Consider the following 27,524-nt stretch of genomic DNA (forward strand, 5'->3'; position numbering starts at 1 on the left):
GGGAAAGCAGGGCATGCAAGTAGAGGAGAGAACCTCTGTAACTGGGGGTACACCTGGAACGTCATCATGAAAATGTCGAGAACTAAAGAAAGTCAACAGACTCCCCATTGCATGTTTGGGTGAGTAAAGGCCAAGTGATTCTAAATATTTGCAGAAGTGTGCTGGTGGGTGCCCCCCAAGCCACTGCCAGCTTACACAGTGCCTGGTGGAGTCAAACACAGAGGTAGGTCCTCGCCTCCGGCTGGATAGCACTGCCCGCTCACGTCCTCAGCAGAGCGCCCTTGTGCACGGTGTGCCCTGTCCCACTATCCGATGTGGGGGCTCTGGAGACCACCGTGCCACGGACACTCAAGACTTCTTCAGAAGGTGTCCATGTTGCAGATGACTTGTGCTCTTTTATAACTATTTTTTAAAATTTTATTTATTTATGACAGAGAGAGAGAGTGAGAGAGGGAACACCAGTGTGGGGAAGCTAGAGAGGGAGAAGCAGACTCTCTGCTGAGCAGGGGGCCCGATATGGGGCTCGATCCCAGGACAATGGAATCATGACCTGAATTGAAGGCAGAGGCTTAACCACCTGAGCCACCCAGGTGCCCCTATAACTATTCATTTGCTTGAGAGAGAGAGAGAGAGAGTGAGAGAGCATTTGCAGAGGGGAGAGGGAGGAGAAGCAGAGGGAGAGGGAGTGAGAAGTTCTTAAGCAAGCTCCAGGCTCGGCTCAGAGCCTGACCCAGGGCTCCATCTCACGACCCTGAGATCATAACCTGAGCCGACGTCAAGAGTTAGACGCTCAACCAAGTGAGCTACCCAGGTGCCCCTTATAACTTATTCAGAAGAGCGCCACAGTGTTTATCCTAGGACAGGATGTATCTTAGAGCCCTCTTCTTATCAGTATTATTAATAATAATCATAAAAGCAATATTCCCAGCTTCGACCGTACACCAAGTGCTCTCATGTCCATCAGCTTGATCCCCACAACAAATCTGGGAGCCCCGCCTTGCTGTTGATTTTGCTCCACAGATGAGGACATGGAGATCTGGAGGGAGGAAGCTGGGAAGTTGCGAAGCTTTTTCTTATACAGCTTGTGTTTGGCAGTCACAAGCTCTTAGTCACTATAGAAATGCATACATTAACTTGCACAAACCACACTGGTCCTGCAAGGGCCCAGGTAAAAGGAGGAAGCTGAAAGGCACACATCACCCCTAGATGATGGTTGAACCACCAATTACCCTCCCCCTTAACCATTTATACTTCATTTAGCTCTGCTTGAGTCCATCTGGACAACCTCTGTACTTGCTCTCTCCTGCCTCAGCCTGGCCCTCTCGTTCTGGTGAATCCCAAATTTTGGCCCCTTTGGATAGCCTCCTGTTCTTAACTCCTTCCTATGAAGACATGCCGCACAAATGGTTCTACTCTGAATGACTGCGTCCTCGGACAGGTCATGGGGCTCCCTTCTTTGAGACTGTCATATGCTAGCTGCCTTCCCTCATGTAAACAGCAACTGAAATGTCCCACCAAAGATTAGCCTGTCCACTGCCTTCGGATCTCAAGTGTCTTGTGCTCTCTCTCGTGCCTCTGAAGGCTGTCTCCGGTAGAGCCCTCTCTCCCTGGGATCCCAAGTTCCTTCCTTCTGCCCATCCTTCCTATCAGCCTACAAGCACTCTGTATGACCCATGTTCTAAAAGGTCTCTCCATTGCCCCCATGTTCTTATGCCACTCCATTACTTTAACCCTTTTCCCCACAGCCTGAGAAGGGTTGCCTGAACTGGCTGTTTCTGCTTCCTCTCCTCCCTCTGTTCTCAATCTGTGGAGTTTTGGTCCCTAGCAATCCACTGAAATGCCTCCCGTCAACCTCCCTGCGGTCAAATCTAATGGTCACTTCCCTGGTTTCTTTCCCTGGGTATCCTGCCTTCTCGCCTTCTGGTGTTCTTCTGCTTCTGTTGCTTGGGGTGGAGGCTCCTCTCTCAAACTGGAAATGAGTAGGTCCTCTGGTGTTAGCCGCAGGCTTTCTCTGTCTTCTCTGTCTTTCAGGTGGGCCCTTCGCTTTAAATAGCATCCCTGTGCAATGGAACCCAAAGGAGCCCTTCCAGCCTGGACCACTCTGCTGAGCCCCGCGCTCACATGTAAGCTGCTCCCCTAGCACCTCCACTTGGACCCCAGTGGGCAGCTCATACTTAACATGACCTAAAACCGGATTCTTGTCACCCCCCCACCCCCGCTCACTCCCTCTGCCTTCCCCTCTCAGTAAATGCAGCCAGTCCCTCAGGACAAAAACCTCAGTGTTTCTTTTGATTCCTCTGGCCCCTTCATCCCCATGGCCTACCTGCCCTCTGGCTCTAACTGTATGATCCAAATCTGCTCACTTTCCTCGTTCTCCTGCAACCTCCTCATCCCAAACACTGCCCTAAAGCCCTTAGCGGGCTCCTGAGGCCCACGCTACAATCTGATCCATCTTCTAAAAATGCAAATCAGGTCATGTTACTCCTCTTTAAAACCCTCCTCTAACTTCTCAGCAAAGCTGGGATTCCAGACCCACATCTCTTTGTGATCTCTTAGGATTTTCTCCCTTGTGTCCTATGCATCCAGCTTTGCTGGACTTCTGTCTTGTCCCAAACACACCAAGGGTGGCTTTCTCTTTCGGGGCTTTGCCCTCCACCGGGAATGCTCTTTCTGCAGATCTTTTCCTGGCAAACTCTTCCCAGTTCACCGGACACTCTATGACTTCCATTGTCTCCACTGGTAATGGTTACCACTCTATTATTTGTCTTCACTAACTTGGAAGTAAGGTCTATGGGAGCAAAAACTCTACCTATCTCGTTGCCCAGTTCTTTAGTACCAGGCACTGGTTAAACTCACCACACATATGCGATGCATGAAGGAATGAATGATTCCTCTCATGCCCTTTCAGGAGTCACCATCAATACCATGTGCCAGGCGCAGAAGTAGGCACCTGCTGAGCGTGAGCTCCGTCAGGCACATTGGCAGGCTCTGGAGCCATATTGCGTTGTTTCAGATCCTGGCTCCACTGATGACCGGCTGTGTGACTCTGGGCAGGTTTGGGGACCTCAGTTTCCTCCTCTGTAGAATAAGGATAATAATAGTATCTTCCTCATCAATTTACTACAAACGAGTAAGAGGTAACACATTTAAATAAAGTGATAAGAACAGTGTTGGGTACACAGTACATTGTCGGTGAAAGTTTGTAAGGATGAGAACCTCCAGGGGCACCTGGGTGGCTCAGTGGGTTAAGCCTCTGCCTTCAGCTCAGGTCATGATTTCAGGGGCCTGGGATCGAGCCCCTCAGCGGGTTCTCTGCTCAGCAGGGAGCCTGCTTCCCACCCCCCACCCCACCCCTGCCTGCCTCTCTGCCTACTTGTGATCTCTGTCTGTCAAATAAATTAAAAAAAAAAAATGAGGACCTCCAAATAGCAACGCTGTAAGGCAGGATTCCTGGTATATCTCAGTATTACTGGTATTCTGTGGGGGGAGAGTTCCTTACTGTGGGAACTGCCCCACTCACGGTAGGATGCTTAACAGCACTCAGGGCCTCTACCCACCAGAGGCCAGCAGCACCTTCCCAGTTATGATAACCAAAAATGTCTTTAGATATTGCCGAGTGTTTCCATGGGGGCAGAAAGGCCAAAACCATTTTCTGTAGGGCTTATACTTTTACTCCTATTGACAGATATGAAATTGGAGGTTCTCTGAGTTTAAATAAGTGGCCCAAAGTCTTACTACAACCTCCGTAGATGCAGGCGTCACCAGCACTCTCACCCCAAGAAATGCCCTAGTGCCCTTAGGGATACAAAGCGAAGGAGCCAGGATTCAAACTCCTGTCTTTCTGGTCCCACAGCACATGGTCTTTTCTCCACGGCTTACCGTGCTGGAGGCCCTAGCCCCCCTTCCCTCCCCCCAGCCGGCTCACACACTCAAAGATCCGTGCTAATTACATAGCAATGTAAAACGTTATATGTGGTTTGTTATTTTATATCCAGGAACATGGCCTATAGCCTTCATTACATAAAGCAGCTGTGTGTATACTCAGGGTCTAAGTGCTACTTAGTGGTCAGCTCGATGGGGTATTTTGTTTCAGGCATCACATTTCTTTTTCCCCTTTCCATACTTCTTCTGAATCCTAAAAGGAGGGATGGAGCCTGGCACAGCTTGGCTAGAGTGAAAGGCACAAGTCTCCTAAAGGACAATTGTCCCATGTCCTAATGAGATGAGAGACAGTCCAGGATGCGCTGTATGCGGTGTGAATGTGTCCCCCAGTGACTGTGTGTGTATGTATGTGTGTGTCTTCAGAAGCCACACCCAATCAGCCCATGCTACCCGTGCTACCTTCCCATCTGTGTCGGAAAGGAAGCAAGTGGTTTCGTAGAAAGAAGTAGAGATTCCGGGCCTCTAATCATCAAATGTGTGACTTGAATACGCCGTGTATCCCCTCTGAGACTGTTTCCGAATCTTTAAAATGGGGTAAAAATATGTCTCAGAGTGTTGCCGAGACCCGTTAGATAAAAGGTCCTGCACAGAATTGGTCTATGACAACCCCTAGCTGCTTGTCCTTCTGCACGGGCAGGTCGCCCCCTGCCACCAACTGTGCCAGCCCACCCTCTTCTCCAGCCTGGATGTCCTATTCCCAGCCCCACAGCCGTCCCTGTGCTTTCTCTTTCCATCTGTTGAAATGCTACCTTTCCTTCACCGCCTAAGTCAAATCTCCACGGCTCCTAGAAGATGTCCTTGACATTCCAATTCTCCCTGATGTCTCCTGGACTCTCACAATACTACAGCACTCACTTGGCACTTAAATGCATTGCAACTGGACACCTGAGTATTTCCTCTTGTTTCAAAACTGCAAGCAGCCAGAGGCCGGGACCATACTCTTTCATGCCTAGCACACTATATGGTACATGTGGGGACGCAATAAGCATTTGTGAATTAAGTCAGTGCAGAGCACTGTTGTGTCACTGATGCCTGCACACATCTCACCTAGAACCTGACATGGGGTCACTCTCAATTCCACCTGCAATTCATGCAGGGCAAGCTGGGAAGAATATATCCTGTGAATGGTAAGACGAAGGGCTTCCCACATTCAGGTATGGCCCTTCCTGCTGCAGTCTTATTTCCAACCTTTCTTAGTGTTTCTGAAATGCTAAGTCTCCCCCGTCATCATTCACAGTTTCCCAAATATGTCAGACCCTTGAACTCCCATACCTCTGCACATGCTCTTTCTACTGTCTGAAATAACCTTCCCCTCCTCATCCTCCCCCTCCAAATCTCACTCAACCTTGAAGATCAACTTTATTTTTATTTATTTATTTGTTATTATTCATTATTTATTTATTTGTCATCATTCATTCATTATTTATTTATTTAATATATTTATAAATATTTTATATATTTATATATAAATATATAATATATATTATATATAATTAAATATATACATTAAATATAATATATTTATATATATAAATATGTATTTATTTATTTGGTTTTCATTTATCTTACCTTCTTACAAAGAACTTTGCTGATTTCCTCTCTCTGAAGTCTGACTTTCTCAACTAAAGTTGTTCCCCTAACATATACACACACCCCATGTGTCTCCCAAATCACTTGATTTGCATCTCTTGTCTCCCTCCCTGGATGCCAAGTTCTGTGAGGACAACATGTGGGCTGATTCCTTCCTGTTCTCCACACCTCCACTGAGCTGGACCACAGGCAGGCGCTTTTTTTTTTTTTAATTATTCTTTTTAAGTTGTTTTTTGTTTTGCTTTGTTGTTTGTTTGTTTTACGAGGCTATCTTGTATAGACTCCGATCCATACCCTGCAATCCTGTGTCTACTTCCACACTTCCATGAGGGAATGCCCTTTTCTGAATCATCTCAGTGTCTGATATTTTCTAGTTCTTTCCATCCCTCTAGACTGTCTTCAGCACTGTTGATGCTGCAGGGTCCTGGAATCTGCTCTCCTTCCCCCACCCTCCCTGCCCCCAAAGCAGTCCTGTCTTTCAGTCATCAGCAGTTAACTTCTGGACAAGGAAGGCTGGGCTGGAGAAGCCAGAGCTCTGGGTGAGTGAGAGATGGGCACATCTGGAATAGGGGCTGAACTGGAAGTCAGGCCCAGCGGGGTCCATCTGAAAACACCAGTGGGGCCAGCGACCCAAGCAATGGCCAGCCAAGAGGGCAGCCATCGGGCCCAGAGCAAAGTGTCTCCTTTGGGTCAGCTGAGCAGGGAGCCCCTCGTTTCCTTCCCTGAGGGACGCCCTTTGTCAGGACCTGGGGCTCCTGGATCTGCTTAAGAGGCAGATTTTGTTGGTTTAGTTACGCTACAAGGCTTCTGTGTCTGCCCGGGCTGTTACAGCCTACAGATTCCTGGTACCCATCTGATTGAACAACTTCATTAAATTGCAATAAAAGGAAAATGGGCCGGATGTGCACTGGGAGAGGAGGCAGGTGGCTGAGTCCGGCGCCTGCTTCCTGAGCCCAGTGCCTTTCCCATCCTGCCTACAGGCCCCAGGGCAGGCAGTGGTCATGGAGTTCTGAACTCTAGTGCTGGACACAGAAGATTCTTAAGGGCTATTTTCTTCATGAGCCTGCTCATACCAGTGGCAGGGAAACCGAGGTCCAGTGAGGCCAGCTGAACTCTCTGAAGCTTCTCAGGGAGGCATTAGCAGAAGCAACAGTGTATCTCCAGGATTTTAGAACTGCTCATTGGGACTTATCTCACTCCACCAAGTGGGAGAAAAAAATTGTTAGAAAACACTAAGACCCTTGTTCTTGAGGAGCACCCTTTCCTGGAGCCCCAAACTTGTTTGCCCCTTGTTTTTTGGTAACAGCTTTATGGAAATATAATTCACATACTGTACAATTCGTTCATTTAAAGTGTATAATTCAGTGGTTTGTAGTACGTCCACAGCATTGTGCCAACTTCACCGTAATTAATTCTAGACGATTTTCATTACTCCCCAAAGCAACCCAGTACTTTTCACCCCTGGTCCCTCAAGCTCCCTGTTCCTCCTAATCCTACTAATCTACTTGCTGCCTCTATTATTTTCTGCCTCTGGACCTTTTATATGAATAAATCATACCATTTTTGCCCTTTTGTGACTGGTTTCCTTTATTCGGTGTAACATTTTCAAAACTGATCTGCACAGAAGCGTGTACCAGTACTTCATTCCTTTTTCTGGACAAATAATATTCCAACATGAGACTATATCACATTTTGTATGTCCACTCATCTATAGATGGACATTTGGGTTGTTCGTCCTGTCTAGTTATCTTCAACAATACTACTACTTTGTGTGGATGAATGTTTTCAACTCTCTTTCCAGCTAGGAGTGGAAAAACCTGTTCGTTCTTGCATCTTATTAACAATATCCATAACAACGCTGGTGGAGATCCAAAGTATTGTGCACAGATTGACTTAGAAAAGTAGGGCAGGAGGGGCCCCTGGGTGGCTCAGTCAGTTAAGCGTCCATCTCTTGATTTTGGCTCAGGTCATGATCTCAGAGTTGTGAGATTGAGTCCTGCATCAGACTCTGCACTGAGTGTGGAACCTGCTTAAGGTTCTCTCTCTCTGCCCCTCCCTAGCTCAATTTCTCTCCTCTCTCTCTCTCTCTCTCTCAAAAAAAAAAAAAAATATATATATATATATATATATATATATTTATATTTATAAAGAAGCTGGATGGAGAAAGAGAGGCACAGAGAGGTTAACTCTTCTGACTCTGGTCACACAGCCATAAGAGAGGGCCATGAAGGAAGAAGTCATAACTGGTACTCATGACAATTAGCCAATGAAACTTTTATAATTTTAGGAAAAAAAGCCTTGGAACATTTTAAAAATCACACACACATTTACAGGCCTCATTGCTTTAATTATAAGGGTCCATTTTTAACTTGATCAGGTCCTTTGTTACCCTCTCTCTGCCTTGTGTCTTCTAACTCCCCATGTCACCCTCCCTCTCAGTGGAATGAACTCCTCCCCCCACCTCCCAACTGTTTTACCTCATCCTTACCAAGAGCAGTGGGAGCTCTGGAGCCTTGGGGAGCAGGGATTCTTTAAAGGACTTCTCTTTTGTCACAGCTGCAGTTCTCAGAGCTCTGTGTGTGGGACACATGGAGCCACGCTATTCTCTCACACCATCCAGGCACTCTGGCCTGCTCTGCATCTGTCGCCAGATGTGTGCTCGCTGAGACTGAGGTGGGTCTGGATACCTAGTTGCTTGAACCATATGAAATTGCCAACATAAGTTATTTCTGACCTATAAAACCAGGAATCTCATGTGGTTCAACCTGCAAGTCTCTGGTGTCCCCGTCCTTCCCTTCCGTGTTCTGGTCCCCAGTGTGGCTGGAAGACACAACTTCAGGTCCTGCCACTGGCCTTCTGTTCCAAGGTCCCTCCCAGGAGTTCACTGAGCCTCCAAGCTGTGTTAGGAGACCTTCCTCTCTGTTTGTAATTTGCAGTGCTTCTGTCTGTCCTGGCACTCATTGTCTGATTTTAACTGTCTCTTTGCATGACTGTCCCTGCCTTTCTCTCTAGGCTATGGGCTCCTGACAATTCTACCTAATCCCATACTTCAGTCTTTTTTGTCAGCATAGGAGGAATTAGTGAACTTTCATTTAATAGCACTTGTTTAGTGTGACTCAGTTTCCCCACTTGCTGAAAATGGCCCAGAAGCCTGTGCCCTGCCCTTTGGTTTTCTCTAAGCTTCATTCGCTTCTCAGGAAGAGAAGGTTGGTTTTAAGGGCTCTCTCAATTCCTGTGGTGTAAGGTTTGGGAGTATGAATCTTCCCTGTTCCCTGGCCATTTACAGGGATCCTGGGCAGGTCCAAGGAAGTTAATGAGACAAGACTGTTTAAGTGGAAGGTGCCAAGGAGTTGTGAGGAAGACTACTTTGTTGTTTTGTTTTGTTTTAATTCAGCTAGAGTTTGCAGAGCACCTACTAAACACATGCCAGTGTTAGCCAGAAGCAGTGTGATACAAACTTGTAATTACCAGCTTCCCTGGTTTCCCTTTGAGTACTGCCTTTCCCCCCAGTCTGGGAGTACCTGCCCACTCCTGCCTCTTTCGCTGTTAACTCCCGCCGGGACCTGCGCATCAGATGCTTTAGGGGACGCTGGTACGCGTCCCCGAATATATCGCCCAGCCCTGTCCACGGAAGAGCCCACTGAAGTTGGCCGAGCGGAGCCTCGGCCCGGGCGCCCCCTGGTGGCCGCGCACGGAAGCTACGACCGGCGGGGAGCGGGCCAGGGGAAGGGGGAGCGATGGGGGAGGAGGAGGCACGGGCAGGGGAGGAGAGGAAAAAGTTGCGCTGGGAAGTTTGGAAAGTGGGGAAGTGGCTGCTGCGGGCTTCGCCTCCCTCCGCGCGTGTGTGAGGGAGCGAGCGAGGGAGCGAGAGAGGAGCGAGCGAGCGCCTGCCATGCCCATCAGACCCCGCCTCGCTGCGCCCGGGCGCGGAGCTCGCCCCGACTCCCTGCGGCCCGGCCCGGCCCGGCGCGGCCCGGCGCGGCCCCGGCCCCCCGCCCCCCGCGCCGGGTCCTCCCCTCCCCCCGCCCCGGCGGCCCCAGCCCCCCGCCCGGCCCGGCTCCGCGCCGCTCTCCCGCCCTCCTCCCTCCCTCCCTCCCGGCCGCGGAGCAGCATGGCGGAGCCCGGGCAGCGGCCGCGCGGCCGCCCGCCGCCCCTCTGAGCCCGGCTCTGGGGCAGCCGGGCGCCCCAGACCCGACCCCCGCCCCGCCGCGCCCGCCGCCGCACTTGTCCCACCGCGCGCCCCCTGGAGCGCCGCGCACCCCTGGGACCCTTGCGCGCCTGGCTCCCCGCGTAACCCGGGACCCCGCGCGCCCTGGGAGCCCGGTACCGCCCCGGGACCCCGCGCGCCCCTGGACCGCGACGCAGCTCCGGGACGTCGGCGCGCTCCGGGACCCGCGCGCTCTCAGAACCCCGGACTCGGCCAACGGGGCTGCGCGCCTGGGGAGGGGCCCCGCCTCAGAGGGTCCCCGTCTTCCAGCAGACGGAGCCCCGCCCCAGAGGGACCCCCAGGTCCGGCAGGGACACCCAGCCCCGCCCCAGAGGGCTCCCAGCGTCCCGCCGCTGGAGCCCCGCGTCCCAGAGGAACCTCCGTGCCCAGCTGGGGGCTCCCCGCCCCGCCGAGGGGGCGCCGCCCAGGAGGGTCCCCGCGTCCCGCGGGCCCCAGCAGGATGCACGCCGCCCTGGCAGGGCCGCTGCTCGCCGCCCTCCTCGCCACCGCCCGCGCCCGCCCGCAGCCCCCGGACGGAGGACAGTGCCGGCCGCCCGGATCGGTGAGCGAGCGCCTGCCCAGCCACTCTCCCGGCCGCCCAGCCACTCCAACGCGTGGGGACGAGGGCTGGGGGGTCCTGCCTTCCGCACCCACCTCAGCCCACCCGCTCCATCTCTGCTCGCCGGGCGCTGCCTCGGGCGCCCATCCCCGGCTCCTGCCGCCCGGGCTCCAGCTCCGCGCCGGGAGCCGAGATGGGCGCTCCCTCTCCAGCTCCTTCTCCACACTCTGACGCTCTCGGGCTCTCCTCGACTTTCGCTCCTGGTCCTGCTTGGACGTTTCCTCCCTCTACCCCTTTGACTCTCTTCTTTCTTACTTTATCCTGTCTTTACCTTTCTGCTTGCTGACTGCCCACTTCTGACCCTGTTTCTACCATCCCTTGTCCTTCTCTGTTTGACTTCCATCAGACCTTTCCTCTCTCCAATTTCCACTCTGTCCCTCTCACAGGCTTCCCTCTCCCCGGTCCTCCCACTCTAACCTAAGGCAAACTTTCTCTCTGGTGCTGGTTCCCATCTCTCTCTCCCTCTCCAGCCAGGGCCCAGCACCCAGTCTCCCAACTGCCCCCATTTCACGAAAAGGAGGAAGACTCCAGAGGAGAGGAAAAGGAAGTGCCAGGGCATGCTGGCCTAATATCTCCTTGGGAGCTGAGTAATTACTGGTTCTTCTAAATTTTCCTTCTCAACTACAGAATCCCTTGATTTCTCTCAGTCTCCCTCCCTCCAAGTGTAAATTGATGCATTGAAAATAACACTTATTTGGAGGCCAGGGAACAGGAAAAGGATTTGTAGGGTCCTCGCTCACTGCTGGGTTAGCAGGGAGTTAGTTGACCTTGGGCAAGGTGCACCTCCAGCGTCCTGATTTTTGCAGGAACTGGGAGGTCGGTGGCCAGCTGGGAGCGCCGGGCAAGTCTAGCTCCCATATGCTAGGATTCACGATGTTCAGTTGTTAGTAAAATAAGGTAATGATCTCTCACCCACCTTGTCACACAGTTTTCATTTGTGCTGGAATCAGGCAGAAACATTTTATAGGTTGACCTTGGGCTGCAGGTGGTCAGTAGCCTGCCCAGGGGCTTTTTTGGTTGGAAAATGACTTTACCTGGGAGAAATGATAGTCTCTTTCTCGCGCGCCTTAAGTCCTGGTCCAGTGCTAGATCTGGAGAAAGGACCTCTGTGTCCATGCCCCTCCTCACCCCCACAAACACTTCTCAGAGCTTCAGATCTTAGAAGATGACAGAGTTGGAGTTGAGGCCAGGTATAGCGTTTTAGGGGAGGAGCCCGAAGCCCCAGGGTATGTACATTTCTTGGGACTAAGTCCGAGTATTTAGCCTGCAGCTTTTAAAGTGCTTTCTTATCTGTGGTGGAGCCAAGCAGCATACACTCCAGGCCTTCCCTCCGACTAGAACGCCGGATCCGCCCCGGTGAATGGGAAGTAGCTGTTTAAATAGGTGTGCTATTTTTAATAGGTGTTCTGCTTTCAAAGTGCTCTTGGCATGTATCTTCTAATGGCTGGATTTAAAAGTTATATGACTTCCTCCATTCTTGCCAGAGCAGGACTCTGGGTCCCCCTCTCCCCCACCCTCCACAAGCAACACCACTGGGGAAGGTTTGGCTTGGCCGGGCACGAATGTTCTCAGGTGCTGCGGCGGCCCTTAGCCCTCACAGGGAAAGCTAATCGGAACGAGAGCTTCCCTTGGTGCGTGCCTCCTCTGTGCCTGGCGCTGCTCTTAGGGCTCACTAACGGGTGTTTTATCTTGTCACCCTCCCCTGAGGTGCTGCTCTCACCCCCATTTCACAGATGGAGAAACCGAGTCTGTGGAAAGTGGAACAGTGTGCTTAAGATCGTGCAGCTAAGATGGGGCAAAGGCCGCATTTGAATGTCGGTCTTCCTGCTTCCGAAGTCCTTGCTCTTGCCCTGAGCCCTCAGGGGCCTCTGCCTCCCAACCCACCCCCACCCGTGTCTCCCGGGGCTACCCCTGGTTTCCTGCACTGCCTGCGGCCTCACTGCCTGCCTTCTCTCCCACTGCAGCAGAGGGAGCTGAACTCCTTCCTGTGGACGATCCGGCGTGACCCCCCGGCATACCTTTTTGGCACCATCCACGTGCCCTACACGCGCGTGTGGGACTTCATCCCAGACAACTCCAAGGCAGCCTTTCAGGCCAGCGCTCGAGTCTACTTTGAGCTGGACCTGACCGACCCCTACACCATCTCGGCGCTGGCCAGCTGCCAGCTGCTCCCGCACGGCGAGAACCTGCAGGACGTGCTGCCGCGGGAGCTCTACTGGCGCCTGAAGCGCCACCTGGACTATGTGAAGCTGATGATGCCCTCGTGGATGACGCCTGCTCAGCGGGGCAAGGGGCTGTATGCCGACTACCTGTTCAACGCCATCGCAGGCAACTGGGAGCGCAAGAGACCCGTGTGGGTGATGCTCATGGTCAACTCGCTCACGGAGACGGACGTGCGCTCCCGCGGTGTGCCCGTGCTGGATCTCTACCTGGCCCAGCAGGCCGAGAGGATGAAGAAGAGCACCGGGGCTGTGGAGCGGGTGGAGGAGCAGTGCCACCCTCTTAATGGGCTCAACTTCTCCCAGGTAGGCACTTGGCTGAACCGGGCAGCCCTGCTGTCCTTCTCTCCGATGGCCTTCCTCCTTCGGGAGCCTTCCTATGGGAGAGGCTCTTTCCTATAGGAGAGGCTCTTTCGGGTGGGGCGTCACCTCTCGGGCGACTTGAGTGGCATGTCGGGGGCAAGCTGGTATGTGCTAGAATTCGGGCTAAGAGTTGGGGTGTCTGCTTCTATGTCAGTGTGCTACCTGTTGGGTTTAGGCACTCCCCACTTGCTGTGCTTGCCTGAGCGGAAAGAATTTTCCTGGGAGCATCAGAGTGAGGAAAACAAAAAGAGCAAGCTGCAGGTTTATGTCCACCTTTCCCCGAGGCCCCCCGGGGTCTCAGGAGCAGGAGGCTGTCCCGAGGCGGTCTGTGAGCCTACCTGGGCAGCAGCGTGTATGGACAGAGGGTGCACAGAGGGAGTCGTGGTTCCTGCAGCTTTGGGGGCAGGGGACGTGTCGCGGACCCGGTACCCCGTGGCTCTGGCTGGCTGTTGAGGGTTAAGCACTTCGGAGTTGCCCACCCCATCCACCAGCCTGGGCCCGCTCTTGCATGGCTCTAGGCGACCCTCGGACTGCCTCCCTGGGCCTGGAGAAAGTCAACAAGGAGAGTTTTGGGGTTAATAATTTCAGAGCAGTCTGTTCACTTAAAGGTTGACACTTCTGGTTTCTGGACCTCGAGAGTAGGGGCAGTGGGGGAAGGGAAGAGCTTTGGCGGTTTAAAGTCTCTGGCTGCCAGAGACCCGATCCAGCAAAATGTCATTAAAAGCCCCATCTCCGTGGGCAGAGGTCACTTGTAACTCACTGGCCCCAAACTCAGCTCGGAGACCCTGGGAACAATGGGTTCACATCTGTGCCTGGAGGACAGGCTGTCAATCTGGAGACGGGGGCTCCACGTCAGGGCTGGTGGCTCTGGCAAGGTGGCACAAAAACAGGGCTTGGGCCAAGGTGCCGGGTGGGGTGTGGCCCCCAAGGCATGCTTCTCCGTTCAGGAGGCAGCCTCCTAAGTTGGCCAGGCTAGAAACTACCACTGGGACCAGACCTGCTTGCTGCTCCCAGGATGTGGCAGACTCTTCCCCAGGGAAACAGTGGCCGAAACCGATCCCCCTTTGGAGATCTTCTGGCCTTTGTTTTTCCAGGGGAAATGCAATATTGTCCCCAGGGAGGTAAGAAGCCAGATTGATTTGCCGGCCAAATGAAAGGCGGGTTTGTCGGTTCTCCTGCTGGCTCTCCCATAATTGTGGAGTCCTTACCCAGAGGGCCCCAGTGGCAGGAATATTGGGGCAGTTAGTCACGCCCCGCAGGGTTCTGACTACGCCTGACTCCTTCTCCACGGGGGAAAATCCTGTGCATTCTCTGGCCCAGGCCCTGAAGCCTCTGCACATAGCGGCTTTCCCCCTCTGAAGTGACTTTTCTCTTGCCAGCCTCGGGAGCTGATATTATCTGTGTCGGGCTCCACAGCGCTCACCGCCCATCTCATTTTGGAGGCAGGTTTGTGGGAGGCCTCTCTGTTCAGAGACCTCATGTCTGGCCTCGATATCTTTTTTAGGCCGGGGAGGTGGGGCATCCGAGATCACTGTCCACACCCTCTCTGTACCAACCACAGAGGAATCGGAGGAGAGCTAGAGGGAGCCTAGAAAGCCCTCTGGTGCAAGAGCCCCTGGCTTTAATCTGTCTCTCTTATAACAACAAAACTATCTTTCTTCGGTGTCTGGAAACGCTGCTGTTCAACCAAATGACGGCTTTGGTAGGTTGAAAACATTTGCTGGCAAGTGTGTGAAGTTACGTTTTAGGAAAAGTTCCTGAGAGCCATTTATCGGCCAGCAAGGAGCCCGCTGACAGTCTCCAAAGCCCATGTTTGAAGATCAAACGGACTCAAATCTCTGGTTTCAAAAATGCGCCCACCCCATCCACCAGCCTGGGCGCGCTCTTAAAATTGTTCTTGGGTCGAGCTCCTCAAGAGGGCTGTAGGAAGCAAGCCCGGAACAAAAGAAAGCAGGACTCCTCTTGGTTCCCTAATCTGCACACCCTTCACCACCTGCCAGAGTGTCCGACCCCCGCCAATTTGTCCTGTTATCATTTTGGAGCGAGGTGCTGAAATCTCTCCTCCATCCCCGTGGGCAGCTGCGGGCTGACTGGGAAGGGAGGGATTCCAGGGCTTGGGCGGATGGCCGTGTTAAGGGTCCTCAACCCCAAAGTCAGAAACGAGCAGCCTTCTCCGTAAAATTGTATGTGCGCGTGCACAGTTTGATATGAACATCTGTGATGCATTATTGTACCAAAATATCTGTTAAGTGCATCAGATTTTTATTTTTTCTTTCCTCTCAGCATTACTGTTATTGCAAAATATTTGGTGCGGGGAAACAATGAGAGAGGAAGGCGGGAAAAAGGAACCTTTAAAGGGAGAGACTTTTTGTTAAGAGCTAGGGTTTTCGTTTGAGTTTTAGTATTTCTCAAATTTTTATATTTTCTTCTAGGCAGACATCGCACATGTTTCCTTTGCTAAGTGGAGAAAGAAAGCATACATTTTAGGATTCCATGGGGAGGAGGAGCCCCTGAAAACGTGTCTGGTCTCTGATTTCAATATAAACTGAGAGGGCTGGGCCCAGCATGAACATGGGTTTGCAGTGTGACCTTGGGCAAGTCAGTTCCCCTCTCTTGGTCTGCTTTTTCCTGCCTGTGAGATGAGATGCCAGGATTAGGTCATTATTGAAGCCCCTTCCAGGCCTGACATTCCACGGGACAGTTGGACTCCATTCCACCTGCCAGGCCCCCTGCACGCAGGAGGCAGCTTTTCCATTTTGGTGGATGCTGGCTCAGGTGAGCACTCAGAAAGTCTGGACTACTTGCCCAAGGTCACGTGGCTGATGAGGCACACAGCCAGTCTAGCTGGCCCTAAATGAAGCCTTCCCGCTTCCTGCTGCCCCGTGCCCATTCCATATTTCCTGTCCTTCTCCGATTCTTCCTTCAGTCCTGCTTGCTGTTTCTTTCTCCCCTTTAGGGCTCAGGGGCCTAACATTTTACTTCTTGGAGCACTTCTACTTACAGAGAAAGTATTTTGTTTGGCTATGGGGCTGGAGTGATGATGGTGAAGGCCCTGCTGTGTTAGACAGCTCACACAGCAGCTGAGAGATAGCAGACTTGCTTCTGGGTTTCAGTCCCTGCTCTGGCTCTAAAGCCAATGACTCAGGTATAACTTGGTGTTGCTGTCTGTCAGATGGGGCAGGGGTGACCAGCCTTCCACAATTGAGCGGATTTTGTGAGGCAATGAGAAGACACTGCTTGTGTGTAAAATGACTACTTCGATGTAGGTCCTGTGCTTGGGAAACGGTTAGAGCAGGGCTCCAGGATAGGGGAAGAGGAAGGTGCCAGGGGACGCCTCATCTCTGCCCTGTGGCACCTTCTCCATCAGCTATATCCACGCCCATCCTTTGTAGAACAGAGCAACGCTGGAGTGGGGTGGTGGCAGCCCCTGCCCACGGGGACCTGGGGATGCCTGAGCCTTGAGTCCAGATCTTGTGACAGTCTTGGGACCTGCAGATTTCAATCGGCTCTGTCGGCTGCCTCCCGAGACTGGCACTGGCTGCCACTAACTAGCGGGGCTGATCAGGGGACGTCCTTCTCCCTCTAGGGGGCCTCAGTCCTCCCCCACCCGGAACAGTGGACACACTGGATGAGAATGCCTCTAAGTCCGTACCTCTCCAGGCACAACATAGCAAGGACCCCGCCATTCTGTACTTGGCTGTGTTGTAACAGACATGTGGACGTTACCCACCCGATGTGGGTGCCTGAGCCCTCAGGCATGGTGGCCAAGGTGTCAAGAGTGTGTGTAAAATTCTTCAGCCCCCTCACTAGAGAGTTAGAAACCACGAAACCATCATTGATTGAGCTTTGCCTCCTCCACACAGGGACCTGCATTATACCTCATAAGTACATATTCTCTGGTGCTCACAGAGATGTGACAAGTCATATCGTCATGTCTCTTTCACAGACAATAAATGGGGGCGGTGCTCACACAGCCAGGCTGGGGGACTCAGCATTCCAACTCAGGTGTGTCTGACTGATGCTAGAGCCCAAGCTTTTCAGTCATCTGAAAGATGAGTTCATTTTTGTTTTTAGCAGTCAGATGACACTACCTGGTGACGTGTGTGTGTGTGTGTGTTTGTGTGTGTGTGTGTTGGAGTTGGGGGAGATAATCATTTTTGGCCAAAAATGAAATAAAATATGATAGAGATCATTGAAATGGGCCCAAATTGATTTTCTCCTTGGCTTATAAATTGGATCTGAAGGTGATTCTAAAATAGAAGTTCTCAAAGACATGCTGCACATGAGTTGCTTTCTTGGAAGGAGTCCCTAGCTTTCCAAGGGACCACTGTGAAGATGTGCCCCTAACACTGGCTAAGTCAGCACGGTTGAACAAAGAAGAGTCTCCTTATAGTCAGAGTGCCTGTACTTATACCCTGAGGGGCCAGCCCATGTTATTAGGTGCTCAACAAATACTTGGGGAATGAAAGAATGAATGAATGAATGGTCAGACACCATGTTATGACCATCCTGCTTCCCTTCTGCCATCCTGCACTGAGGGATGAGTGAATGAATGGGGACTGTATAAGCCACAGTGAGGAACCTCCTCCTTGAACTTGAATAGCTCCGTGCATTCCTACGGGGACACAAAATGTCAACATCATCAAGCGGGTAGTGCACATACAAAGCAGGCTCTAGCCCTCACCTCATTCCTCCCTTGCCTGTGACTTTGGGCTAGTCGTTTTCCCTCTCTGGGCCTTGGTTGCTCCCTCTGTCCCTCGAGGGGTGGGCTGGATAATTTCCAGGGTCAGCTCCATTCTGACTTCTCCGGCGCTCGTCTCCGGCCCCCACATCTTAAAGGCCCGGGGCCACCCCGAGATTTGAGCCTGGGCGGGGCTGATAGTCTAATCTTTGGCAGGCCGCTGCTGATACCTAATTATCTGGAAGCCTGTTGGTTCCGGTGGGTGATCCTGCTGCCTCTCGCTGCCAGTCTGTGGAGCAGAGAGCCCAGCCTGCCGTGGCACAGCCCCTGGACACCTGCCCAGCCTCGGAGCCTCTCCTTCCCTGGGGCTCCTCTCCCTCACTGGCTTCCTCACTCACTCAGCCAGAGTGCCTTCCTGTGCTGGGCGGTGCAGTGCTGGGGGCAGACCTGGGAATGGCCTAGTCTTTAGCTGCAAAGAGTTCACTGTCCAGCCAGGGAGAGTGGGGATCATTAGTCCCATTTTAAAGCCGTAGCAACCAAGGCACAGAGCACCTGTGTATTAGTCTCTCTTGCGTCCTGGTTCTTCACACCTCGCAAGGAGACTCTGTTCTTCCTTTCTCTTCCTATTGTATGTGCCGTCTTTCAGAACATGTCTCTCATTTCCCATCCTGCAGGAGTGGCCATTCTCAAGTCCTCCCACCCTCCCCGAGCCTCCACAGCAGCCACAGCAGCAAAGACCCTGGTCCCTCGAGCCTGCAGCTCTGGTCCCTACTCAGGGCCTCCTATCAGATCTCTGTGCCCTTCCAGGAATGAAGGGAACAGACACCTCCCCGAGGCTCCCAGGTCATGCTGAATCCTCTTCTCCCCAGAGGTCACCCAGGGGGTGCGAGTCCCTTAGTCAGAGTTGGATCAGAACAAGCTGGCCTAGTAACACCAGATCCTAGACCGAGAGACAAGGGTCCTCCAGCTTCACCTTTGCCCACCCCACCTGCTGTCTCCTACTGGAGCTCTGTGGTTGGGAGCTGTTCAGCCAACGTGTGTCACATGGTATGGAAGTCCCTCTGGGGACCCCCTAGCACTGACCTCAGGCATGCGTAATCCCAGGTTCTTTGTGTGCACGGAGAGTGGTTTGCAGAGAATCCCTGCTGGTTTAGCAGGCTCTGTCCGCTCTCTCTGACCTGGGTAACTCACACTTGAACATGGAATATATTTTCCCAACATGTGGCAGGAGGAAAACAAACTCAGGAGCAGACACACAGGATGGCTTAGGTACCACCATCAAAGGAGAGCGAGGCCAGAAAGCCAGAGGTGACCAAGATGTCATGAAATAGTCTAGTCTTGGGATCAGAAGCTCACAGCGTGAAGTCTTCCACACTTGCATACTCTCTGAATCATACGCCAGGACCCGGCGGCTCGGGGAATCTAAGAATGGTGAAATCTTAGAACATGAGGCTCAGAGGCATTTTTTGACTCGAAGAATCTTCACATCATGAAATCCTAGCCGCTGAGCTTTGAAGAATTTTCAGCTCATAGACACAGACTTCTAAAATGTTAAGAGTTGGAAGGGACCAGTCCTCAAGAATTCCAAGAAGCCCCATCGGCAAACACATTGATCTCCCTCCCACAACCCGCCAACCCGATCCCGGGCCACAGGGAGAAAGCGTGAGCGGGGAAGCACTCTGTGACGGAGATAAAAATGGGAATGTGCCTTTGTTAACAGTTCCCATTTGGACATCTCTCAAAGCCAGGAAGAGGTCGCCTGGTAATGCAGCTTTCCAAGGGAGGAAGCTGAAGAATGCGAGGACAGCCGTGGCCTGGCAGCGTTCTTCCCCCCTTGAGTTTGCTTCTAAGTAGTATCCACTTCACTCCCTTTTATCCCCCATCACTGGCTCTCTGTCCGCCTACTTAATCCACAGGCAGCTGGTGGCCCAGCCTTCAGTTGTGCTCAGCGGCTGCCAAGCTGTCTCGCCTAGCAGCTCCTTGAGATCACAGGCTTTTAAATCTACACAGTATATCCGCTGGAACACAAAACTGTTGCCCCAAGCTTGGAAACACTGTTGCTTTCCTGAGCCCCCTCCCTCTCCAGGAATTTCCTCCCTTTCTCTTCTAATTCTGAACCTTGTGCGATTTCCAAGGTTCCGCTCAAAGCTGTGCCTCCTCCAAGAAGTCCTCCCGGAATGTTCCTTAATCTAATCTACTCCGGAAGACTCAGGCCGGAGCTTTCCCTGGTGACCCAGCCATGTCCGTTCTGTGTTCTTTCCCTCTGTGGAATTTCTTCTTATAGATTTTATGATATTCTCTCCACACATATTTTACTTTGTAAGTATTACTGAGACCGTCTTTTCTTTCCTAATAGACCGCGATTCAAAATCTAGCACCAGCTAAGCTCACAATTGATTACAAAATTAGACAGAATGTGCTCCTGTTCTAAAGTTGGGGCTTTGCGGTGTATTCTGTGGTTGGGGTGTTGGCAGCCCTGGATGCTAAGAAGGGGCTGCCTCTTGGCCTCTGTATTCACCGAAAGTCCTCAGACTTCTTACCTGAGACAGCAGAAGAGTTCAGTCCCATTGCTGGCCCATTTGGTCAGCACTTTGTGACATCCGTGGGCCCTACTGGACTTCTCTCTCTCTCTATCCTAGAACACTTTGTTTTCTCTTCCTCATCTGTTACTTGCAAACAAAGGGCTCTTTCCCCCCTTCCTCTTTACTATCCAGAGCACACTTGAGCCTCTCCAGGCTCACTACTGTCCCACTTTATTTTCCGTTTAAAATGTTTTATTTTATCCCTCACTGGCTACTTGGATTTTGGGCCCCCGTGGTGCTGACCTCTTCTAGTTCTTGCTCCTCCCTCCCTGCCGCACAGTCCTTGGTCATGCCTCCATGCACAGGCTTCTGCTGTTCCCTCTACCTGACAGCCCTTTCCAGTATTTATTGTTCTGCTGACGCGGACTTCTCGGAAGTGGTTAGGATTCCTAAGGGCAATCATTTTTAAAGCCTGGACTCTTCCAATGCCCCTTTATAGCCAGACTTTAATCCGTGGTCGCTAGATCGCATGCTGTGGGCAGACGCCACCTAATGCTAACTTAGCAGTTTGTGTTTAGATGGTGGATTTTCAGCCCTGTGGGACTTCTTCATTTACTTATTTATGTCTTTTTTAAATTGAGGTATAATTAACCTAACATTCAGGTATATAGCGTACTGATTCAATATTTGTATATATTGCAAAAAAGCATTGTGTCTTCGGAGGATCGATGGGTGTCTTAGTCTGCGGACTGCTAGGATAACAGAATCCCGTAGACCCAGTGGCTCAAACAACAGAAATTTACTTTGCTGGAGGCTGGAAGTCTGAGATTGGGGTGGGAGAGGTGGAGAGAGCAAGAGAGGTAGGGGAGAGAGAGATGAGTTGAGTTGAAAGTGGGAAAGAGCTGCTGAGACATTCTGATGTCTCTTCTCATAAGGGCACTAAGCCCGTCACAAGGACCCCACCTTCATGACCTCTTCTAAACTGAATTATCTCATAAACTCTCCATCTCTTAATACCATCATTGTGGGGGCTCGGGCTTCAACATATGAATTAGGGTGAGGAAGACACATTCAGATTGTATCAGTGGGTGAGTTGCACCGGGAACCGCCCCCCCCACCGAATGCCTGAGTACCCCTGAAAAAAAACAGGTCACAGGTCAGGCCCATGCAACCCAGAACCCTGTGTCACCATCCGGTGACAGCCTGGGACGACAGGACAGGTGCAGTGGCACCTGCTGGTGGGGTCTGTCCCTCCCCTGACTCGGTAAGGTGGGAGATTTCAGATCAGTACCTGACCACCTCCTCCCTCCCCTACAGGCAGGGCAAATAGCTCCCCTGCCCTGAGTCCTGAGACCTTGTTTGTCACCTTTTATTCTTGGGGTTCACTCTTCCCATCGGGTCAGGAAGAGCAGGGGGAAGTGTTAAGATTTGCTTCTCATTTGCTCTTAAATCTTTTGTGTAAAGCGTCCTCCCTGCCTCGCTCATTCAGAGGAACATCCTGGTCTGAACTCTACCTTTAAAAATAAGACTTAGTCTTTATTTACACAGCAGGGGCACAGACTCCGCTCAGAACCCCCACTTCTGCAAAGCCTTGGCTGGAGACAGCCCCAGGCTCCTTCAGTGTCCAGGATCACTGAATTTCTTGGGAGTGTCAGTAACCTTGGACTAGGTATATGACATTTCTGTGCCTCAGTCTTCTCCTCAGTCAACTTCATCCTGCCGTTGGAGGATTTCTTGCTTAGTGTAAAGCACTGTAGTACAGTACCAGATGCAAAACTCGGACGCAGGAAACTCTAGCTCACACTTACTGTTGGATTTTTAAATTAGCACGAGAAGTGCTTTGTAGCTCCCACTTTGTGCCAGACATTGGGATAAGTGCTGGACATCAAAATGTGAGCAAGAACGATGTTGCTTTTTCCGGGAGCTGCTTCCTTTTGGAGTGGGGAGGAGGTTGAGGGAGGTCGCCGCCTGTAACCTGGTGTTGGGGGGACACTGTCCTGGGAAGATCTGGGAAGGCTTCCCGGAGGTATCCTAGATGAGGTCGAGATCTTAAGGAGTAGTAAAAGTTGCAGGCCGGTGCTGCGGGGTGCTAGGCCCGGGAGACTGGCGGTGTCTACACCGGACGCAGGGGCGGGACCCGCTGTCCTGCTTCGTGGGCTGCGGCCAGGAGAGGCCTAATGAAACGGCCGGCTTGGGGTCTACCCTCCGCGGTCGCACCTGCCGCCCCTTGCGACCGAGCGCAGGATGGAGCCCGGCGGTCTGGGAGCTGGGTCCGCTTTGTCCCGGCCGCGCGGCCAGCTCTCTGGCCCCGCGAGCTCAAGTGCACGTTTCTTTAGAAGTGCAGCGGGCGGGAGGGGCCGCGGCGGGTGGCACGAGCCGCACCTCGGGGCGAGCCGCGCCCACCGGGGCCAGCCCTGCCCGGGAAGCCGCAGGGCAAAGTTAAAAGGCGAGGCTTTTTTCCCCCTTCCGCTTCTTCTGTTTCAAGGACTTACCTGCTTCCTCCCTATTAAGGTTATTTAAAGTTTCCTGGCCGGTATTACCTCCTGGGGTCTTAATGCGCCTTCTAGGCCAATCGTCATTCAAGTCTCGGTCCCATTTTAAAGCCCTTTGAAAAGGAAGATGCGGGCAGAGAAAGCCTTTTGGAAATCTCTCTGGCTCAGCCTTGGTTCACAGGGTTTCCATTTCTTGAACTGCTCAGCCTTGAGTCTGAGAGGAGACAAAAGCCTACTTGGCAGAGGTTAATTCCAAACATTTGCATCCCGCTTTGCAATTTTCAGTCTTTGACTGGCTTTACCGCTGTTCCTCCCCTACCCCACGAGGACACATATGAGGGCCTACCTCAGTTTCCTGCCCCTCCTTCCGTTTCTTTCGACTCCCAATGCTTCACTCCCCCTGCCTCTTCAGCTGGGTGGCTGGAAGCATCCGTTGGATTATGCGACATTTTCCAACACCAGACCCGCTAGTGGGGCTGCAGTTCCTCTGGAAGAGCTCTGGGTTGGTCATGGGAAGGGTAGACTGAGACCCTGCTGGACCTCAGTGGTAATAATACTTGGTCATTGTACTTGACCTTGACTGGGATGTTTAGTTGACCCAGCATGACATAAGCCCCATGCCTAGGCCTGCTGGTAGACTGGCAGGTGGTTTCCTATTATTCTGCTCCCATCCATGTAGTTTTGCCAGGAGGGTGGTGAGAAAGGAGTGCAGGATTCTTGGTGGAGATCTTGCAGGTTGAAGGGGCTCCGGGACCCTGGAGATGGGGGTGGCAAAAAGCCGTGAGGGGAAGCAAGTGGACTGTTAGTCAGAATTGCCAGGTTGGGAACATGCAGAGGGCAGGCAGAGAAGTGTTTCCACCCCTCCCTCTGTTAACTTGATTCTGCCTTTTCCTATCCAGCCCCCAAGAGAGCCATTGTTGCTTAGTGCCTGTCCCGCGCTAGGTCCCTGGGGTGTCACAGTAAATTCCTAAAACAGTCCTGAAAGGCAGCTATCATTTTCAGCGTTTTGAGGAAATTGAGGCTAAGTACTTTGTGCAAAATGGTGGAGCCAGGATTTGTGCTTAGATCTTCTGCATTCATAGAGAGACCGGACTGGAGTCGGAATTCCCACTACACCACTTTGGCTGGAGGGCTGGGGTATGTTTTCACATCTGACAAAACGGCGTTCGCATAGCATTTCCCCCCTCGTGTGTTGTGAAGAGTAAATGAGGTAATGCCTACAAACCACCTCACCCGAGCGCCTGGCACGCAGCTGGCACGCAGCTTGAGGTGCTGAATGCTAACCCTGCTGGTTGAAGTCATGGTCCTTGTAATGATTGTGATTGGCTCATGTTCACATGGTCTTGAGGTGAAACCCAGCCTGCAGGGAAGATGGTCCTTGATCCCTTAGGCTCTCAAGCCCTGAGCATCACCCAGAGCAGGGATGCATATGCTTGGCTGACCTGATTGGAACCGTGGGGCCCGACCACCCAGAGTGTGATCCTTTTTTGCTGACCATCTGTGGTGTATAATGTCCAACTGCGTCCTTTCTGGTTTGGTTTCCCTGTGATCTCCCATTGCTCCCTGGAGTAAGGACACACTAGACAGAGTGATTGAAAAATGTAGGCTGGAGACCCAGGCTCGGAGCCCAGCTCTGTCACGGGTTCGATCATGACCTGGGCAGATTCCCTATCTAAGGGTCCTTTCCCTCCACTGCAGAGTTCAGTTGAATGTTAATAGCAGCAACTCCGAGTCGTGGGGAGAATCGAGGGATAAAGCCTGGGAAGGACTTGATTAACCCCCGAGCGCTCTGTGCTCTCAGTAGTACTTGGTGTGCAGGTATTTTTTTTTCCTCTTCTCTTTCTCCCAGAGAGAATCACAGGTTTCTCCTGCAATCCCGCAGCGGGGAGTTCCTATGGCGCAAAGCAAAGAAGCAATCGTCGTTAATTTATATGGAAAAACTTGTGAGCGTGCCCAGACCCAGAAAATAACCTCTCAAGCTTTCCGGATACTTAGCACACATCTTGCTAACCAGTGCACACCCAAGATAAGGCACAGGTACTCCCAGGCACCTCCCGTAGCTGTGGTGGCTTGGTGCTGACATGCTGAGTGTGGTTCCCCAGGAGGAGCGCGGTGGGGTGGGCCTCTTGGTCTGCTGCTCCCAGAGCTCTCGGCCCCTCTCTGATGGCTCGCTACCAAACAAATACTGCGTGCTACTTCCCCTTCTTCCCCCTTTTCCTAAAGGAATCCTCTTCAGATTTCTTCCGGTTGGTGAAAACAGGTACTAATGTAGGTCTTCTGTAAAAGAGAAGTGGCGTAAAGTGAATTTTCCCAGAGCAGGGGATACCTGTACCCTGTCAATGCGTTGCTAATGGGTTTAGCTACTACGAAACTGCTCGTCCATTCATCCCTGCCTTCACTGTTTGTTGGATAAGCGCCAGCGGGAGCGACGCGGTGCCAGGCGCAGGTCCACGCTCTGGGGTTTGGTGATGACTGTGGGGCTGGAGGGGAAGCCGTGGTTGAGGAGACTGGAGGGGAGAGGTGGCTCCCTGCAGGGGCACTGGGGCTGGGCCCGAGGCTGTCACCTGCGCTGCCCCACCTCGTCCTCACTGCCTTGTCCCAGGCAGTTATGGTTTTTCAGCCCCTTTTTGTAGGGGAGAAGACTGAGCCATAGAAGGATTATTGCGTTTACCCAAGGGGACACAGCCAGTGGATGGAGGATCTAGCATTTAAACCAGAAGACTGGCAGCAGAGCCTGGACTCCCAATTTCCAGGCATCTGCTGAAAGGAACTGGAGTCTGGGGGGGAGAGGGCGCACTTTCTCCAGACCAGGGGTTTAAGAGGTTGGGAGGGACAGGCAGTTGAGACTTCTGAGGTTCCCTCCCGAGGAAGGCTGCAGCTCTGGTTAGAAGAGGGGGAGCAGGGCCATTGGCCAGGACCTGGGGGAGGAGCGAGGCTCTGCTGAAGACCGAGGGCAGAAGCTGGCCTTGGCTGGTGAGGGGATGGCAGGGCAGGCTGAGGGCCCAGACGAAGTGAAGGTCTATGATTGTAACATCGCTGCTCTACCCAGCTCTCTAGTGTGGGTGCGGGAGCAGGAAATGGGACAGAGGGCCACCCCCAGCCCCTGGGCCTACAGAGTCCCTGTTATGTGTGTCAGGAGATGGACAGAATAGCAGCTCCTACCTGTGTGTCCTTGGTGAGCGCTGAGCCTGAGCCTCCACCCCCATGGCGGCTGGGCCTCTGCGGGGGTTCAGGAATTCTGCAAGTTCTACAGATGCTACCAAGGTGGAGGGGACTGTGTCCTTGCTGTCCAGGAACCGTCTTTGCTGGTGAAGATGTTCCATTGGTAGATGGTAGACGACCCCCTCCTCATCAGTACCTGGCTTGGCTTTAGTATAATGCCACCTGTACTTGGTAGTAGAGGACAGATGGTGTTCCCAGGGTCAGGAGGGACAGCGTGTATGGGGCTGGCACTGGTGATACTGATCCCAGATGAGGAACTGTCCTTACTCACATGTGGAGAATGTCTGCAGGGGCCATGGGAGACCAGGGGATTGGCCTGAGAGGCTCACGGGCCACATCGTGGAGCCTTCACCAACCCGTTAAGAAGTTTGGGCTCGATCCAGGGTGTGTTGGGGGGGCACTGTCTCCCACTCCTGTACTTTGCAATTCATTCATTCATCAGACCCAGGCCTGCCTGGAAATTCTCAAGCCCCTTGGCTTGAAGGAAGGAGATGACGTAGGAGGGTCTTTCCTTTCATCGGATCCAGGATGTTCTCACCACTGAGCCAAAGGAGGACTCTCAGCTTCTGGAATAGGAAGGAACTTGGGGGTGTTTTCTTTCTCTCAGAACTAGATCCTACAAGTGTCTGGCAGCTGAATGAGACCAGCTGTAGTTCTGTATCACAGGGTCTTTTGCCGGGGAGTCGGAATCCCTGACCCCCATTTCTAAAGTAGTTACTGTGGGACAACAGGGCCCTGCATTTCATGCGACCCTTTTGATGGCTGACTTGGGGGATTCCACCTGTTCAGAATGGGAGTGGCGTGAGGCAGAGGCAGGTGGTTCCTGAATGTTCCTCAAGCCGAAGTGGGGGTCAGAGGGCTCTGCGGTCTATAAATTGTCCTTAAATAGTGAGAGCACTGGGTTGGGAGTCCAGCAGTGTGACTGGGGAAGCTCCCTCCCCTCGCAGACAGCCGTTAGCGGCCGTTAGCGGGTGTGAGTGAGTTCCCATAGACCATAAACCACACCCCTGCTGCTGCAGAGCCACTTTCTAAACTGGCTCTGACCTCACTGGGAAAGGGCATTTTTATTTTATTGTCTTTTATATGTTTATACAGACTGAAGTTCTTTGAGGGCAGGAGCCTCCTCTGATGAATCTGGGTTTGCCAAGGGCCTGGCTCCCAGTATCACGTAGGGATGCTGGGTGTCGTTGTAAAATTACCAGCTCTATCACACATCATCGCCTGAGTATCCGGGAGGAAAACAGAAAGTCCCTAACCGCACCCCACATTGTTCCCAGATTTCCAGATGTTTGGTTGCAGGAGGCGAAACATCTAGGCAGCGGCCCGCGTTTCCCACCGTGGCACCCAGGCGTTTGGCCCTGTGCGGCCGTGGCCCCTGAGCGCCTTCTCGCCCCCATGCTCCGGCCGTCTCTGTGGGGCTATAGTTTTGCACTGATCCCCCAGTCCCGCGGGGGCCCTCGGGGCTTCCACTGGGCCACCCCGTGGGTGGGAGCCACTTCTCCTGGGGTCGGAGGGATCTTCCCAGCGCCCCGACCCCTCCATCCTCACACTTCCATGTTTTTTTTCCAGGGCCTAGAACAGAGCTTCTGTTTGCTGGTCATTCCGTGATCCTCACACAATATAAATGAAAGCTGCTAAAACCCATAAATTCAAACCATGTGTGGGCA

At 52.6% G+C, this 27,524-nt stretch overlaps 1 protein-coding gene across 1 annotated transcript in view; it reads left to right on the forward strand.

Annotated features, from left to right (window-relative positions):
- The first annotated feature begins 9,688 nt into the window (after positions 1-9,688).
- TRABD2B (TraB domain containing 2B) overlaps positions 9,689-27,524 on the forward strand; it is a 202,143-nt gene continuing 184,307 nt past the window's right edge. The window contains exons 1-2 of the mRNA XM_032846633.1: positions 9,689-10,301; positions 12,323-12,883. Of these exons, the coding sequence (XP_032702524.1) occupies positions 10,200-10,301; positions 12,323-12,883 (663 nt within the window). The 5' untranslated portion in view covers positions 9,689-10,199. The remainder of the gene's footprint in view (positions 10,302-12,322; positions 12,884-27,524) is intronic.

The sequence above is a fragment of the Lontra canadensis genome, unplaced genomic scaffold, assembly GCF_010015895.1.
Source record: "Lontra canadensis isolate GAN:19392208 unplaced genomic scaffold, GSC_riverotter_1.0 scaffold179, whole genome shotgun sequence".
Taxonomy (NCBI): Eukaryota; Metazoa; Chordata; class Mammalia; order Carnivora; family Mustelidae; genus Lontra; species Lontra canadensis.